At 35.6% G+C, this 18,906-nt stretch overlaps 1 protein-coding gene across 5 annotated transcripts in view; it reads left to right on the forward strand.

Moving 5' to 3' along the window:
* Mapk10 (mitogen-activated protein kinase 10) overlaps nucleotides 1-18,906 on the forward strand; it is a 320,750-nt gene that overhangs the window by 257,158 nt on the left and 44,686 nt on the right. For all 5 annotated transcript variants that reach the window (XM_013502786.1, XM_013502787.1, XM_005401362.2 and 2 more), the window contains 2 exons: nucleotides 14,536-14,718; nucleotides 17,626-17,750. In XM_013502786.1, the coding sequence (XP_013358240.1) occupies nucleotides 14,536-14,718; nucleotides 17,626-17,750 (308 nt within the window). The remainder of the gene's footprint in view (nucleotides 1-14,535; nucleotides 14,719-17,625; nucleotides 17,751-18,906) is intronic.

The following is an 18,906-nucleotide window of genomic DNA, read 5'->3' on the forward strand; positions in this document are numbered from 1 at the left end:
TTTTTGGTTTTTCTCCGGTACCGGGAACCGAACTCACGACTTCGCGCTTGCCAGGCAGGCGCTTTGCCGCTGAGCTAAATCCCCAGCCCCTCTCTTTCTACTATTCTTTGATGTATTCATTGAAAGTTTATGAAGGCATATTATCTGAATCCTATGCTACATGGATATATAATTAAATGTGCTCAAAGAAACACAAAACACAGTCTCAGGAATTGTGGCCCACGAGACACACCGTTGCCTCCACAGGAGCCCTTTGGTGGCTTGCTGGACAGACATTCACTCTCGGTCAGCTCTCTAGGGTGACAGAATCCCTATAACAGTCAACATGAAAGGAGGAAAGATGCCTTTTGTCACAGCTTCAGACAATTCAATGCACCATTAGGTGGCTTTGGGGAGGGGCTGGAGACGCATAACACAATAGTGGGGGTGCATGGGAGAGCCAAGCTGCTCACATTATGGTGAGCAGGACTCAGGAACAAAAGGAAAGGGGCCAGAACTGCACTGTGCCCTTCGAGGGTCCGCGGCCTGCAGTGAGCTGTCCCCTCTTCCACCGCTAGGGGATCCACCGCCTCTCACTAGCTCTGTAGGCCAGAGCGGAAGCTTTGAACATACGGGTCTTTGGGACAGCAGTTAAGATCCAAATCCCCAAACCCAGACAGAATTATTTACTTACCGGTTATAGTCTGTGACATTAGACAGTGTTCACATACCAATTTAGGGCTTCTTTATTTAGGTTTAACTACAAGAATTTGTTATGTCATTTCTATATTTTAGTTGCAAGTAAAGAAAGATGACAGTTTAAAATAAATTTAATTCTGACCAATAATAAGGCACATTTTCCAAAGTTCTCAGAAAATTCATAACCGTAGTTTTAGTAACACCAATATTTCCGTGACGATTCTTCTAAGGAAAGTGACATCATGTCTGGGTGCTTCATAGCAGATGAGCCTGAGAACTCTGGGAATTCTCCACCTCTGGAAATTCTGACGATGGCAGATGATATGATGAACCAGAACATTATTAGACCGCCAGAATTCCACTCTCACAGCCTTTGTGTACAGGACTCTTCCAGAGACTGTGGTACTTTATCACATTGTCTCAGGAAGCATAAAAGTCTAGTTTCCAACAATGAGTAAATTTACCAATTACTTCTAAGGTCTATGCATGATCACTATTCACCATAATACTTTGAAATTTTTACAAAATAAGGTGGTCTCATCTTGATAAGCAATCAGTTACTACTGTGCACACCAGTATTTGGAAGGAAAGTTTATACCACTGCCTATTCCACCCGCCTGATAAGATGTGTAGCAAATTTTTTTCCTTACCTATTTCCTATTGGTTAGGATTATTAATTCATAAAAATTGGTACAGAGGCTTTATTTTCAGCAAGAACTCCACCTCGAATACCTAAAAATCAATATAACTTCTTGTGCATATCCCTCATAATACTTTCATATCCTCGTAATTTATAATAATAGACTTTATCATATCCAGGCACAAATGTTTCCCACATGGGTAGTGCAAGCACACGGGGGGTCTCTAGGGACAGAGCATGGTGGGAAAATTTAAATGGCATGGGAGGGGCTGGGGATTTAGCTCAGCGGCACAGCACCTGCCTGGCAAGTGCAAGGTTGTGGGTTTGATTCCTGTTACCAGAAAAAAACCAAACCAAAAAATAAATGAATAAATAAATAAATAAATAAATGGGAAAGATCTCCAGGGACTTTCCCTGAACAATACATTAAAATAAAGACAAATGGAAATCGATGTGCACATCTTAAGTTCTGACCTAGAGTTTAATCTCTGCTTTATTATTTTCATAGGACAGGCTTGTTAAGACAGCTATTAAATCTACTCCAAGTTGAAGGTAAATTTGAAAACATGTTGCATTTTTATTTGGAAAGTTGGTATTCCTAAGAAACACAAACACACGAAAGGAGACCTGGGGGCACAGCAGTTATTAATATCAGTGACGAAACCAGCAACTGTCTGCAGCCAACTGATACACAAAAGGAACAGGAAATAGGACTCCACTTAGACCATCTGCTTTTATTGTTGCTGCTGCTGTTATTTAAGGCATATGTGAGAGACAGTTTAAAAAAGAACTGAGGGATTTTAGTCCAAAAGATAAAAGTGATCAGCATTGGAAGGTTTTTAGTCATCACAAGTTGTTTTTTAAAGTTATTATTTAGTTGGAGATGCAGGGTAATTCCTGTTTAGACAGTGGAGACGACTTCCAGAGTCAGTGATGATCATATGATTATGCAGAACGCCTTTCTCTAGATTGTTCAGATAGTGAAATAGCTTCTGTTGGTTTGCCTTATCTTGCCTGAGTGATAGCTTTCCCTCACTGATAGATTTCTTTATTACATATGCAAAAATTGTGGTATGATATATCAGTGAGAAACAAACTTTTGTTATATATATTTAATTCCTATATTTAATACTTACAATCTATGACATGACATTATGTAACTGATATTTATGGAGAATTGCTATATATCAAGAAATAGGTGTTTCTTAAAATCTAGACAAGTCCATGGCAGAAGGTCTTCTTTTGAACGTTTCAGTGGAGCCAGGCAAGAGAAATCACAGCTTATTGAGTATTACATCTCTATATTTATATCTATCTCTTCCACATTGTTATAAGCAATAGATACACTGTCAGTAGCAACCTGACTGATCACTTTGGACAGGATGATAATTTAAAAATAAATACATTTTTCAGAGAGTTTCTCTTTGGTCTCCAAGCAGAGATTCTCACGGTATCAGGGTGTGTGAGGGGGACCTTCCTTGAAGTCACAAATAGGTTAATAACAAAGGGCTGCACAACTGTTTGCTCTATCTTTCCCTGAGATGTCTGCATGTCACTGGCTTTCCTGAACTGGAAGCAAAATAAACTTGCTTCTCTGGGTCTGCTCATCTCCTTCAAAGCCGTCTCCATTTCTCTGCAGTGATCACTCTGTCAGGTGTGAACTCAAACAATGGAAACTGTGTTTAACCCCTGTGAGATTTTCACCTTGGAAAGAATCTCACAGGAATTTTTTTGAGGCCACTGCCAAATTATAAGATGTAATTTGGATTGTGAATGGAGCAAAATTACACAGTACTGCTGTCTTAATTCTTTTTCCCCTTTGTTCCCCCCAGCGTCCCCTGTGTAGCCCCACCCCCTTAGGAAAGACCTATCTTTCTGCCCTTCTTCCCCTAAGAACCCGTGCGGACCAAGGAGTGGTTTCACTTTTTGCTTCACTCTCTCCGTTTTGCCTCTCCCTGCCTGCACTCTGCTCTGCTTCTGGGTTTTAAGTTCTGGATGATAACTGGCAATCGCAGAGACCATCATGATTTACCCTTATTTCTTTTGATTTACAGTCTCAGAAGAAGTGTCAGCTCCCTAGTCTTGCGGCTCATTTCGCGTTGAACCACCCCATGTTGAAAGGCAGCATTTCTTCCCATTTAAAGAAACTGTGTACGAGACTCTGGCAGGGCTTCCTGCTCCTTCGCTGGGAGTCAGTGCGAATGAGCCGGCCTTCCAAAGTTTCTTTCTGAACTGGCACTTCGCTTTCGGAAACTTATTCATATTTATAAATAACAGTAAATGTGTTTTAGAAAAGCAGCTCGCTCTTTTAGGGTTGCTGGCAGCTTAGCTTTTCTTTTATCTAAAGACGGTATACAAAAGAATAAAAAAATTGATTTGCATGTTTCCCATATTAACACGGGCAGGAATAATTTGCCATGCAAATCAGCAGGATTCCAACGCGTGCATGCACATTAGATCTTTTAGACCACAAACTGAAGAAATCAGTGAAGTATAATTGCGAAATAATAATATCATGGGTGTACGAGGGAGCTTGGACCAGCATTGCTAGCTCGGCTGTGCCGCAGAAACGGCCCTGACATTCTGTGTTCACTCTTTTGCTTTTTTTAAAACACGAATGATCGTGGGACTGACCTCTGGTCCAGCCGGCGGAGGGTCCGGCACGAGTGCCGCAGTGTTTTCATTGACTTGTTCTGCGCCTGTGTTCTTGTTTATCTCCATTTCATTTCTGTTTTCAGTTGACATGTGGTCAGTAGGGTGCGTCATGGGAGAAATGATAAAAGGTGCAGTGCTGTTTCCTGGCACTGATCGTATCCTTCTTAGCAGCTAGGGGGCGCTCTGGGGGTCACTCTGCACCAATTCCCCATTTGGTGTCAGATGAGGCACTGGTGAAGGTGTACAGAACATTTACTGCCCTCCCAGGGCTTCTGTGAGACTCAAGTGTGAGATCTTTACACGCTGGCAGCCTTGCAGGGTCCCCTCGTCTCCTGCCAACACTTTCGTGGGTAACACAGGGTCAGACAGAAAAGCCTCAACGCCATGTCAACAGATTCGCCTTCATTCAGTTCTACCAAAAAGAGAAGAGATATACTCTTCTGTATTATTTTGTCGCTGTTGTAAATGTTTCAAAATTAAGATATAACAGGATAAAAGCGACAGAAGCTTCCAGTTTTAAAGCTGAAGATCTATACTTCTACAGCATCAGAAATATTGACCGGGCATGGACATCTTTAATTAGGTTTAAGTGCACCTACACCAATACCTGATTTAACACACATTTAGAGACCACGTATATACATTTCATTTTCAAGTTGATCCGCCTCTCCTGAAATTCTTTTTATCATTTATTTCGTGTATTGGAATATTATCTTGAAATCTGTTCTTATTTTCTTCATTTTTAACAAGTGCAATAATGGAAACCTTATTAATTAATAATGATTACATAATACATATGGAGAGATCATTTAAATCACTTGGATCAGTAAAACTGGTCCTCTCTCAAACAGCAAGTTATTAATAAGTAAAGACTTGAGGCTCTGCAGTATTAAAATAGAGGGGAAGGAAAGTGAGATTAGTAGGTGGATATGTAATGGGTTTCCCTGTAATGCTTAAAAATTGCTTCCTACCTTAAGTTACCTCAGTACCTCCTACGTTGTCATTTAGGAAAATGTGATGTGTTCATCGCATTAAAAAGAAAACATCTGCTTTTTTACATGATCATAATCCAAAGGTGAAATCGAGCCTATAATAGTAGAGCTTTGATGTCTAATTATAGTAAACTAATCACCAACATGCTATGTCCATTCCATATTCTGTTAAGCCATTTACTTTAACTTTCTAATACCTATATTAAAATTCATATCAAACGTCTATAAAGCATTATGCAAATTTATGATTAATATATTATATATTCTAGATACATATATATAGTTCCACATGCACTTATAGTGTCACATATATAGTTCTTACATATATATACATATACACATTATGTTTGAAAAGGATTAGTTTAGGAAATGAATAAGGCATTCAATTTTTGTTGCATGAAAAAACTTAATATATTTCAATTAATCAAAAAAACTATTATTTTTACTTTGGACTATTGTTAGAAACTTTTATTCTACTGTTATATATGACACATTTATTTTTAAAATCTTTCTATGTTGCTACTGTTTCCTACAGATATATTCTATTAAATAACATCTATAAATTCACCACATTCATATTAATAATAATGCTATTTTAAAGGCATGTTGGCTTGATAAAAACAAAATTTCTCACATTTCTAAAATCACTATGATTTATTTTCTTTGTAATAAATTATGACATGTTTATCATTTCAGTACAAACATGAAATAATGCTCAAGTTTTGGCCAATTTTAGAGAACTTTATGAAAAGAGATTTAATCTGTGTATTCTTTATTTTCCAGAAATTGACTGTCGTTGAAATAATTGATGACTGATGTGAATATTTACCACCTGTAATTGAAATGATATTTGGGGGGGTAGGGTTTCACTGTATAGTTCAGGCTGTCCTTGAACTCTCTTTATAACCCAGGCTGGCCTTGAACTCAGAGAAATCCTTCCTGCCTCAGCCTCCCAAGTGCTGGGATTAGAAGCATGCACCACCAGGCCTCGCTGAAATGATTTCTGTTACTTTTCTTACATTTTCAATTAAAGAATATTCAAACAGATTTTTCCAACTGAGTTATCCAACCTGCTTAACATTTATTAGAATCATTTCTTGGGAGAAGTTGTTTGAGTATCATTGTTTAAATTTGGATGTTAAAATTCCTTGTAAATAATGCATTAGGCTGCTGGTAATGTTACATGGTCATGTTAGATGCCCTTGATATTTTGATACTGAGTTCTTTTAGTGATTTCATGTTTGTTGAAGTTTTAAACCAATCTTTTAAAAGCATAATATGGCCACTGAATATGGCCAGTTAGCTTTTCAAAATGAAAGACAGATTACTTATCTATAAAGAAGTTTTTATCAGAAATTACTTATCTCAGCCAATAAAATTATATCTAAATCTGTTGGTTAAATAAATTTCAAAATGGAGCTGTAGGTAGATTATATATAATATGCATCTCTATAATACATTATGAGGAATCAAATTATTTGTAATCAAGATACTGTCACTTAGATGAAAGATTCTCAAATAGACCTTTAAAAACTTTTACAATATGAGCTATGCATTTCCTTTTAATGTAACAGTAAAATTTAAAATATTACTCCATACAAGATCTGTAGTTGGGGCTGGGGATTTAGCTCAGCGGCAAAAGCGCTTGCCTGGCAAGCGCAAGGTCGTGAGTTCGGTTCCCGGTACCGGAGAAAAACAAACAAACAAACAAAAAAAAAGATCTGTAGTTTTATGTCCAAAAGTTCAACTTTATTTTTAGTGAGAAATTTAGACATCCAAATAGTTCTTAAAATTAGATATAATTCTATTGTGTTAATATGTTTAAGCAGATATGAACTGAATTTCATTTAATCAAATATATTTTTAACATTCTACAGTAGACTCAGAATTCAGCTTTTGAGATCATTTGTTTTGGGAGATCTAGCAAATTTGAAGAGAGCCAACATTTCTACCTCCAAAATTATGAAAACATTATAAAAATAATAAATAATTATAAAGACACAAACTACACAAGTGAGTTAGCTCTGGAAGTAGATTTTAAAAGTGAACATACATATGTTATTATTTAGATTAAAAAAATAGCATTGCCAATACTTCCAAATTCTTTTATATAATCAACTCTAGCCATATTTTCTCTTCTCTTCAAAGAGGTATGCTTATTTCTAAATATTTGTTTTTATTGTCTTTTTAACTATTTTTATTATAGGACATTTATCCTTAAATAAATGTATAGCATACTTTTATGTGTTTTGCTTATTTTGTTGTCATTGTTATCTTCTGAGTTGCTTTAAAATTTTTTTAGATATTTGCATTGATGGATTAGACATAGTTAACCCATTTTCATTGCTGTATACTATTCCACCCCATGAATAACCTACACCTAATCCATTTGACTGTAATCAGACTTGGAGATAAATTCAAAGTTTTAAGTTTTCGTTTTTGTCTTTCCAAACAATAATTTCAATCAGTTTCCAGGAGCATATGGATGAGATTTTTAAATAATAAATGCCTGGAGTCATAGGGGACACATTTTTATTTATTTATTTTGGGGTGGGTACCGGGATTTGAACTCAGGATCTTGCATTTTCCAGGTGGTGTGGGTGCTGCTGAGCTATATCTCCAGCCCCAGGGAACGCATTTTTAACTTTACTATGTAAACTCGAATTGATTTTTAAATTAACAGTATGTATAATGCAGAGCTCTCTGCTTGACAACCTCTCCAATCTTGGTAGTGTCAGTCGTATTTTTCAGTTTTTCCCTAATCTGTTAGATTAAAAAAATACTGCCTCCTTGGAGTTTAAGTTTCCATTTCATTGATTACAGGGAGGCTAAGCATCTTTTCCTTTGTTTATTGCCATTAATGTTTTCTCCTTGGTAGAATGTCCTTTGCTGTTGTTAATTTTTTTCTATTGTGTTGGTGCTATTTTTCCTATTAATTCGTTGAGTTGGCCTTCAGTCCGTGTCAGTTTTATAGGTTGCATGTATGTCCTTTTGCTATTTGGATTTTTGTTTCCATGGCTTGCCACTGCTTTTTTGCAAGTTAGCTCTTTTATTTTGAGGTTTTCTTTTTCCATAATGTACATTATTTGGAAAGTCCTTTAGTGGAATCTTTGATAAAATTGTATTTTGGGTGGGATCCCCCAACTTCAAAGAGAGTTTAGGTAGATATATAAATTTAATTAATTAAATGATATGTACATTGAATTGGTAAACTGAATTGATATACAAATTGAATGTTATTTTCTTCTGACATTTGAAAAGATATTATTTGACTTTTTTGTTTATAATGTTACCGGTGAATATATCTAGCATGCAGTATATTTATATCTAATGTGAATATATCTAACATACACTTGTCTAGTGCAATTAGACTTCCTGTTTCTTACTTAGGATCTTTTTTCTTGGTCTTTGGTTATCTGTTATTTTCCTACCAGGTGACCAGGTTTGGATTTCCTTTCATTTATCTCCCTTGAGAGTCAATATTTCCTAGCTCCCAAGTTTTCTTTAATTCCTAAATATCTCAACCTTTGTTTGTTTGATTATTTTACATCCTGTACTCTTTACTTCATATGAAACTGACTGAATGCAGTTTAATTAACTTAAGAGATATCTTTGAGCACTGACTATGTGTCAGGCAATTGCTGTCCCTAAAGATTTCCTAGTCAATAAAAGTGAAAACCCTCCTGGTTATCAAGAAATCTAGGCTGGGCATGGTGGTGCACGCCTGTAATCCCAGCAGTGGGGAGGCTGAAGCAGGAGGATCATTGTGAGTTTGAGAAGGCCTGGGCTACAAAGTGAGCTCAAGGTCAGCCTGAACTGCATAGCAAGACCCTGTCTCAAAAGGAGAAAAAAAAAAAAAAAAAAAAAAAAAAAAAAAAAATCAAGAAATTTGCAGTAAAAGAAGTGGTATATTCGGAGGTGGTAACAGCTACAAGATTTAAGAGATTAAAGAGCTAAGATACAAGGCAGGGGCTCTTTCCTTCTTCTTGTAAGTGTAAATGTGAAGAGTTCTGTTAACTATGCCTCTCGTGGCTTGTTTTATTGACCTTGTATAAGTAACTGTCCCCTCTTGACCTCCATTGTATGTAGGGCTTTACCGGAGATGAATGCAACTTCCTAGAGGTAGTCTCACACCCTCGAGCACGTAGTGACCCTATCATGCCCCTTAAAAAAAATAGAAGCCATATTTCTATTGGTGTAGGTCATTTTTATTAAAGTAATGCTGTTGACCAACTGGAAGAAGACTTTAATATTTTTCAGCTCTGAAATACACATGCCAGAATTCATCTCTAAGGCTACTTCTCAGTTTCAAAATGCTAGTCAGATCCAGCATTTGAGAAATCAGAATACCATGCAATTAGAGGAAAGTATGCTTATAACAAAGAATTAATACTGCAAATTCAAAATTAGGTATAGCGTGCAAATGACAGGCCCCTAAAATTAACCTCCAATAGCTTTATGAAAAATGTGCCTCTGAAATTCATATTAACGTACACTGGAAAATATCATTTGTCTTCTTCTATTTGTAACATGGTTAAAATAATAAATAGTTTTATAAAATAAACTGTAACAAGGACCATATACCTCACATTTCAAATATTAACCTTTGGATATTCCTGAAGAATCCCACTAGCTTTGTGCTGCTAGGGAACAAATAGCCTTTTCCTCAAATTGTCAGGACTGAGGTTTTTATGTGATCTGGCTAATGATATTTCCTCTTCCTGTGTTCATTTATAATACAAACAGATGTTAGTTAATTGCGCATTAAGTCACTGATTCATATTTTATGTTACCAGAACTTGAGCAGTATTTATGAAAGGAAGAGAACATTTTTAAATGAAAAATAAAATAGGTAAGAACATTGTTTTGTACTGCTGGGGATCTAACCCAGGCAGGCTCATCCATGCTAGGTGTGTGCTCTGAACATGCCCCATTTGAAAGGAAGAAAGCATTGCTAAAGAAATAGAACAGTCCAAAACATAAAAATACAGATACAGAACTTTGTCTCATATACATGTCATATATACTGTACATGTCTATCTATATAATTTGTATGACAAATATGTCTATTTTGATCTTACAATTTTCTTCAGAAGTAAAAGTTCTTTTAAAAACAAATTTTATCAAGAGGAAACATAATTTCTGAAATAAATATTTTCTACTTTACCTTGGGCAGCTTCTGAATGTTCCACGGGGAGTTTCCCTAGGTGATAGCAATATAGGACCTCAATTCTCTTGATGCTGATAAGCAGAATCTCTCTTCTACTGTGAGCCTACATGTGTCCTCCACTATAATTTTCCATGGTCTTCTGCAGGAAAGTGATGTGAGGGAAAAAAATAAGGATTAGGATTTTTCTTTCCCTGAAGTATTCCCAACTGCAGGATTTCTGAGATTCCCATAGAAAATAGGTATGGCCCAATCATTTAGTACATTTGACTCTATTCTAATTTGTGTCAGAAAACTGCCAAACATGTTTTATTCTTATATCTTGACTTAGTAACTCCTAAGGGACTGTTAGTACATTCTACATTAGTACTTCTCAAGATACAGTCCAAGGACCATCTGGATTGGAGTTACCATTGTACCATTGGTGTTTTTATATCATCGGAGACCTATGGAAGCCACATCCTATAGATCAGTTAAGGAGTAGAAAACGATCTGTGTTTTTGTAAGTTTCCTACATTATGAATATTCAGATTTGGGAACTGTGGTTGTATATCCTGATGCTTAACACAAGGCAACATGCTTCTATTTTCTAATGCATTTCCACTTGGAGACAGTAATTTATTATAGCCTTCTTTCCTAGAGAGCTACTGTTATGACACACAATCATACTCAACATGGTGCCTAGGTTGACTTATGACAGAAGATCCCTTGCTAGAGCAACTCTACATGGATATTGCCATTAGGCAATCCTATCTTTAGGAAAGAGCTACAAATATGAAGACAACCACTGATATTCTTTAAGGTGCAGATAGGGGTCACACACAAGTTTTGAGCAGATTGAGCACAAGCCTAAAACAGAGTAGAAAGCAAGTCAGATGCCATGAGCGAGGGTGTTAGCCCTGGAAATCATGTTCCCAATAGCAAAAGGGCAATAAAAAATGGGAGAAAACATGAAAAGTAGTATATTAATTTAAAAGGCACCATGAAATGAGGCCATTCAATACCTCTTTAGTAGCATCTGAAAGCTTAAGTGTGCATAGCATAAATTATATTCGTAATTATAACCAATACCCCCAACAAGGGATGAAGTGTTTTTCATACATTATGTTCAGTCCGAGCAGGGAAGCTAAGGTGAGAGAAGCGTTTGAAGTGTGAGTCCTTAGTTCGTTGATACTAGCTGGAATAATTTTCAGTCTCGGAATTCTCCATGCTAATTTTACTATCCACATGTGTATGTATCTCTAATTACAGTGCAATTTCTTAAAGATATTAGTAATAATCAACCACATTTGCAAACTGTCTTGTCTTCATACTTATAGAATCAAACTTTTGGCAAAGTAACTATTTTTTATGTAGTGAATTTGGAGAGAGGAAAAAACAATTAGTGTTATTAATATTTTTAATAGAGTAGAGGGTGAAATCATTTTAAAGAAAAATTATTATAACCTTTTAATGTACATAAAATATCTACCAGATTTTGTGATTGTGTGATAAGTGATAACATTACATATGTATTTTGAAAAGAAAAGTCAAACTTAGTTTTGGAAAAGCATTTATTCACTTTAGAACATTTATAAGTCATGACTCTCATATGTTAGAATATATTTGGGATATAGTAGCCTCTGTAGTTGTCAGAAAAAGCAGTAAGTACATGGATTATTGTATTTTTAATCTGATATTTCAGAAAGTATTGTCCTTAACATAAATTATGAGAGGCACCAAATAAAATGAGAAAATGACACTTAATAAGAAAAAGAACAGTAAATATACTGACCTGAAAGACTAGGGGAGGAACTTGAGAACCGTCCTTTAAGGGAATTGCTTATGATAAAGCATACCATCAGTTTAATGGCCCTATCAAGGCGGCTGTCTTGCTACACCAATTCCAAATTTGCTCTGTCTTCACAGATACTTGGAATGAGCACTGAACTTGCAGTCAGGAGACAGGACTTCTAATCTGGGCTTACATTTGGTTGATTATGTCTATGAAGCAAAATCATGTACTCAACCAAGTTGGCCATAGCTGTCCTTGCTGTGAGCCTGGGAACTTGGACACTCACACATATACATGTTTATGGAAAGAAAGAACATGAAAATGGATGGGTTAGAATAAAGGCACAGATTTAAGGAAAGTTTAATTATTTTACTGATAATAATAAACATTCTTGCCTCAATTTGTTCATAAATTTTTGTATGAAGTCCCACAATACTGCTTATGCAAGAGAAATCTAAGTAGGAAGATATACCATGTGCATCTATAGACTCTGATTATGACCTGTAAACTGTTCTTATTCAAGAAATTCCAAATTACTTGACTCTGTTTAAATTTTACTCTAAAATATTGTAGAATTATTTTGGTAATGCTATTTTAAAGGCACTTAAATCTTACTGAACAGCTTCATAATTCTAAGTACATGTAACTAGAATACAGTCATATGCTGGAAGTATTTTACCAACTTTTAAAAATGGCTTATTAATGGAAAATATAACAGTTTCTTTGTCTACTTTAATTTGATATCAAATCTTTATAGTTCTGAACAAGATTGACCAATATTAAATGATGACTCTATGATGGTAACCTGTTTTATAAAATGGGCTTCTTTTCATAATATACAAGGATAAGCTTTTGAATCTTAGTATCACAAATGCTTACCTATGAATGCTATTTAAATATATCTGAAAAGTTATAGCTTACCTATAACCAGACTTTACATGAGCTTTTTAAAGAGTAACTTGCAACTCTAACCTTCTATGTTTTAATTTTTTTTATTTCTAATGATTCCAACTTATTCCTATATTCTCATGCACATAATAACTTCAATGAACTTTTAATAAAACATTTTCTTGTTTGATTATTTCTGATGTTTTGTAAGAGAATATTCTTCAGTTTTTCCCACCTACATGTCATTTCTTAATAGTTCCTTGTTGTACATGTATGTTTTTCATTGCAAGAACTGGGAGTGTATGTAGTAATTTATATTTCATTCAGTCAAATTTTAAGGGAGGTTAAAAAAAGATTTACAGATTAACTTGATTTTATTTATGCTCAGTCTCGCATCTAACGTTTGCACTTTGTATTTATTGAGGTTAAATGTAGTAATTTTGTCTTTCACTGAGACTGCCAATCTTTTTTAGCTTAACTTTCTTGAAAGCTAGAAGAAAAGACTTTAAAAACCTCCACCAAAGGGCCAGGGATACAGCTCAGTGGCACAGAGCCTGCCTGGCAAGTGAAAGGTTGTGAGTTCAATTCCCGGTACCAAAGCAAATAAATAAATCAAAACCTCCATTAATTAGTATTATAATTAGGGCTTCTACAGCGTTGTATATTCTTTTAGTATAAAGGATAGAGTTGTAGAAGAATAAATGAGGTAGGCGAGAGCGCTGTCTGTAATGTGGAACTCAGGACAAATTTCCAAGACCTCTGTCATTCACTGATGTGCAGCAAGCCTATCTCTTTGAAATCCCCTGCTTTCAGCTGGTTCTTCAGAGTTTTTAAGGTGGTATTGATCACACACAAGACTACGATATAACAAATAGAAATGAGAGATCACTGAGCCTGGGAAGCAAGTAGGCAGAAAAGAGGGGTACCAGGTCACGGGTTACATAAATTACAGTTAGGGAAAATAAACTCAGGTGCTTTATCACCTAAAGGATGATGGTAACATGACTACAGATCATAACAATATTCTGGAAATTTCAGAAAAGCTAGAAGAAAAAATTTAGCACTTTTTCACCGAAAATAGAGATGCTTAACCCTGATTTGACTATTACACAATATGTATGGACAACAAAATACTGAATAGTTCCCAGGAAATATATGCAGTGTTTATATGTCAATAGAAAAAATGAAAAACAAACCAAAATGATATTGATTCTGTATGTAATGGATACAAGTAGAAAACATTAATTAATGAGGAAATTTTCTAACTTTTTGAAAAGAGAAAATATCTTAAAGGTTATATTAGGAAAAGTGTAAGTAAGCATTGAACATATTTGTGTACGTGCTATTTTAAAATATAATGATTGCAGTAACTTTAGGATAAAAATGTCCCTATGAAATGTCTTTTGAAAAATTCTTATAATTTTATAGAAAGTTAATTCAATGTGATTCTTCTTGTGTTATTTGGATAATTTTTGTCTTTGTAAGCCAAAGACTATTTCACAATCCTGTGTTTGTTAAATGATTCTAGTTCTCCAAAAGTATGTTTGTTACAAAAATGAATTTAAGATTCCTACAGGGTTCATAGCCTAACAATGCTGATTTTATATTTTTTGTCTATGTCAAATTCCAATTGTATTGATAATGGTTTGGGATTCTGAGAGAAGTTAGCTGCCTTATTATTGAAAGAGAAGAGCTTGTGGCCTGCACTTTTTTTTTTTTGCCTTAACTATTCAATTCTCAGATATTGACCAGTGGAATAAAGTAATCGAGCAACTAGGAACACCGTGTCCAGAATTCATGAAGAAATTGCAGCCCACAGTAAGAAACTATGTGGAGAATCGGCCCAAATATGCTGGACTCACCTTCCCCAAGCTTTTCCCAGACTCCCTCTTCCCAGCAGACTCTGAGCACAATAAACTTAAAGGTACGCCCCTTGGGGAAAACCCCCAAACCATCACGAGGTTGATAGACTAAAAACATGTGATACTGAGACCTTTCTTTAACTGGAGCTACCTCACAATAAGGAGCGTTATTTCTTAAAAGAGGTTTCTTACCCAGGGGTGTGGCTCAAAGTTTTATAATTTTGTAAGCACTCAGATGGAAGGAAAGAATAAAGTACAGGACAGTGGTATAAGATAGCTATTTCACAGGGGTTTATTTTCAATCTTGAAATTATCTTTTGAAGTGCAATTCCAGAAGACCAATGTGACATCGATTAAATCATTGTTTCGATCCTTTTCACTGCGTAGAAAATGTTTTCAGCACAAGTTTTCAGTTTTAAAATCTTGGAGATGCAGGTGTCTGAATTTCTTTTATTTGTATTTAATGGATGGCTTAACCATCTCTTAAAAAATTTAGAGTGGTATTTGAGATGTGCTTACACACTTGTATTCTGTATAAGCACTTCTATAATAGGTGCTTCTTTTTACTACTGTGTTTGCAGTTATCACACTGCTTCTGTGTTCCTGATACTTGTATTGGACAGGTAGATTTCTTCCTTCAGCTGCCTCTATGGATTCTGTGAGTGGCAATGGACTAAATTATTATGAGAGCTTTTGGTTTTAAGATTATTCATATAAATATACAGATTTGAAAAAAGCTCATACCCAAAGTAGAGATAATTTAGCGTTTATGCCTTCCTGATACTGAGATATTAAGCAAAGGTAATTCCTTCTTCAAAAGACACTTGTAACAAGATTGAGACGGCAAAGCCCTCATCTAACTATTGAATAATAGTGACAACACTTGCAGAAAAAACTATTAAGCAAAATATTATATTTTAATATAATACAATATTGGGGCTGGGGCTTTAGCTCAGCAGCACACTGCCTGCCTGGCAAGTGTGAGGTGTTAATTCGATTCCCAGTACTGGAAAAAAAAACAAAAACAAAAACAATAAAATAAAATATAATACAATATTATAATACAGTAAAATTTTAATTCAATATAAGTATAATAAAACATATTTAATGTAATATTTAATATAATCTCAATTTTCTTGAGTTTACTTTTTAATTAGAACTTCTAAAATTATACTTCTTCTTGTAAATTATAAACTACTTTATGTATTTGTGATGATCTAATTTTGATTTTCACATGTAATTGCCACATTTTGAGGAATCATAATATACCAGTAAACAATGGGGAGAATATACTTTTCTGTATTTGGAAAACAGCATAACAGCTTTGCTTGAAAAGGGGAGATTAAGCATCAAGCTCCTTTCATCATTTTGTTCCCTACATGAGGTATTGATCATTGCTTCTTGGTAAGATGCTTTGGCACTGCCTAGCATGAAGCACTTGCTTCAGGCCCTGAGCTTCCTGGAAAGAGACATAGAAGGGTTGGTGGGAGAACCTGAGTGTCAATGGTGGGATAAAACAAACAGGTCTTTGGACTCATGACATAAAAACACGAGTCTTCTTAGGTTATTAGAAAGCTACAGGTAATTAGAAAGATTTAATTTTGAATTAATGTATATTTATTTTTATTACCCTTATGAACTTTGGAATCTTATTTGATAATGATACTTATCAATTTTTGATTGGGTTTACTAGAAAAATAGTCACTCAAAATAAAAAGTCCCAAGGTCTGACATAAGTAATGATTTTTCATATTCATCCAAAACACTAGAAAGTATATGGAAAAACACAAAATATTTATAGGGTAGGTCAAAAAATAGTTTGCTATATGTCACTACTAGTATTGTCAAATTATGTGAAAAGTAACTGAACAGGAAATAATTGTCTGAAAAAATTTACATTAGAAAAGATACAACTATGACTTGTGGGGATAGTTGATATTTCCTGATTTTATATTGTATTTTCAAATTTGTACAATTAATTCAGTTGCCTTGAAAAATAAAATTGAGACATGTCAATGGATTCAAGAATATTGACTTCTTCTTAAATTAGTTGAGGCTCTGCTCTCTCAATTTGAAGTTTACCATGTTATTTTCACTGTTAATCTGTCAGATCAGCTGAGAAACAGTACTGGTTTAAAATACTCATTTTCTATTTTGGTTGAAACTATTTTATGCAAAATGTTCTGTTTTAGATATTAAAAATTAATTTGCCTTTTAATAGTGTTATTAAATAAATAATCCTGCTGATTATCACTATATAATTTTATAACTATACTGCCCACAATGCTAAAATTAATCATGTGAGTATGTCCTTGGTATGGAGTGTTTCATTACTACCTAGTATGTGTAGCTTTGGAATGGCTTTAACCACTAACTCCCGAATTTCACCAAGTCATGATTCCACTGATTTAAGATGCTCAATGATTACAGGATGTGAAAATGAGGTTTAGTAGTTGAGTGATAAAATCTCTATCACATCTGCACTTCAGATTGTTTTTATGATTATAAGAAGTTTGGATAATATGACCTCTGAATCAATGCAAATTTTACCCAGATCCTAATAAAGCCATTGTATGCAAAAGAATATGAAAACATACACATTGATTTTCCCCAAATAACCTCCCTTCCATTTGTGAAGCATCCAGAGTCTGTATTTTCCACCCACCTATGTTTTTGCAGGTCACCCCAGCAGATCACCTTGCCCAGATAACCTCTGGGTTCGTAGGTGTTACCGAGCTCTGTACTCACACACTTAGAGCATCGGGACCCCAGGGGGCCCCAAATGATACTTTGAGGTTTTATGACAGAAAGAGTTGTAAAATACATTTCCCTTTTCAATGCATTAAGAATTTTTCTGATGTTTAGAATGTAGTAGCTAATTATTTGTTTTCTTAATTTCCTCTCCATCCAAAAAAGTCCCTTGCTGAAATAAAAATCTTACTAATTATTTTTCTCCTTTATTGTTTCAGCCAGCCAAGCTAGGGACTTGTTGTCAAAGATGCTAGTGATCGACCCAGCAAAAAGGATATCCGTGGACGACGCCTTACAGCACCCCTACATCAATGTCTGGTACGACCCTGCCGAGGTGGAGGCGGTAAGGCTCAGCCCATTTTACTTTCTTTCTGTACACCAACAGCAATTCATGGTGAACTGAGAGAACACCCAAAAGAGTTTCATAAAATCTCTAAGTCCAAAGACTGCTATGTTCCCCACACAAAGTTATCTTCTTATGCCTGTTTTAAATGTAGTTCTTTTGTCAGAACTTCCTATTAAATGGGATGAGTTAGTACAACTTGTTTATTTTGCCGTCATCTTCCTTTTTTCCTTCTTCTTTTCCTTTTGCTCTCCCCCGCTCTTCCTCTTTCTCCCACTCTGCCTCCCTCCCGCCACGGTACTAAGCATTAAAGCCAAGGTCTTGCGCATGCGGGCAGGCTCTGTATCATGGAGCTACATCCCAGCTCAGTCTGACTGTCCGTGACTTACTGCCACTTGTTTTCTCTAAATTAGTGACGCTTACATTTCCTCCAGGGTGGCAAGCTATCAGCCTCTCCTGATGCAAACGTCATGGTAGAAAACAAAATAGAAAATGAATCACTGAGCTTCTGTTCGCTTTGTAAGACATCTTTCACAGGTCCCATGTGGGGACCACAGGTGCCCACATATGTTCCATCCCGCTCCTGATGAGAAGTTCTTTTTGGTGCTGCCTTTAATGTTACTCTCAGCCATCTTACCTTCTCCTCAAAATGTCTGAATCTCCTCCTCAAAGTACTTGTGCTAATTTAACTCTTTTTCCTTTAACGTAGTACTTTTCCATGCATTTGTTTGAATTTGTTCCTCATCTTCTATTTGAAAAACTGCTGGCTTTGACCTTTCAATCTGCACCCAGAGGTACTCCGGCGAGGCAACATTTCTGCTCTGTGTCAGGATCTTTTCCTCTGCTTCATCCTGTCCTTGCCCAGGGCAGACATACTAAATGCAAACTTGCAGAATTCTCACTTCTTCATTCTTCACTAGAGAAGCAAGAGAGAGCTGAAAGATGATAGGAGGAGCAGGTAGAACTGAACGTTACTGACAGAATATGCAGCAAGCTCCTCTTTCACCGGGTAATTCAATCCCGAAGTGTTTCAAAGCTTCAGAAGGAGCAATGCGGCTCCCTGTCCCGCTGGGCTTCATCTTAAAATCTGCTCAGATAAGGGGTTGCACAGTAGGGCTGACATTTGAGTTTGTTTCAAATTAATGTTCAGTCATTT

The sequence above is a fragment of the Chinchilla lanigera genome, unplaced genomic scaffold (assembly GCF_000276665.1).
Source record: "Chinchilla lanigera isolate Chin_1 unplaced genomic scaffold, ChiLan1.0 scaffold00073, whole genome shotgun sequence".
NCBI classification, from domain to species: Eukaryota; Metazoa; Chordata; class Mammalia; order Rodentia; family Chinchillidae; genus Chinchilla; species Chinchilla lanigera.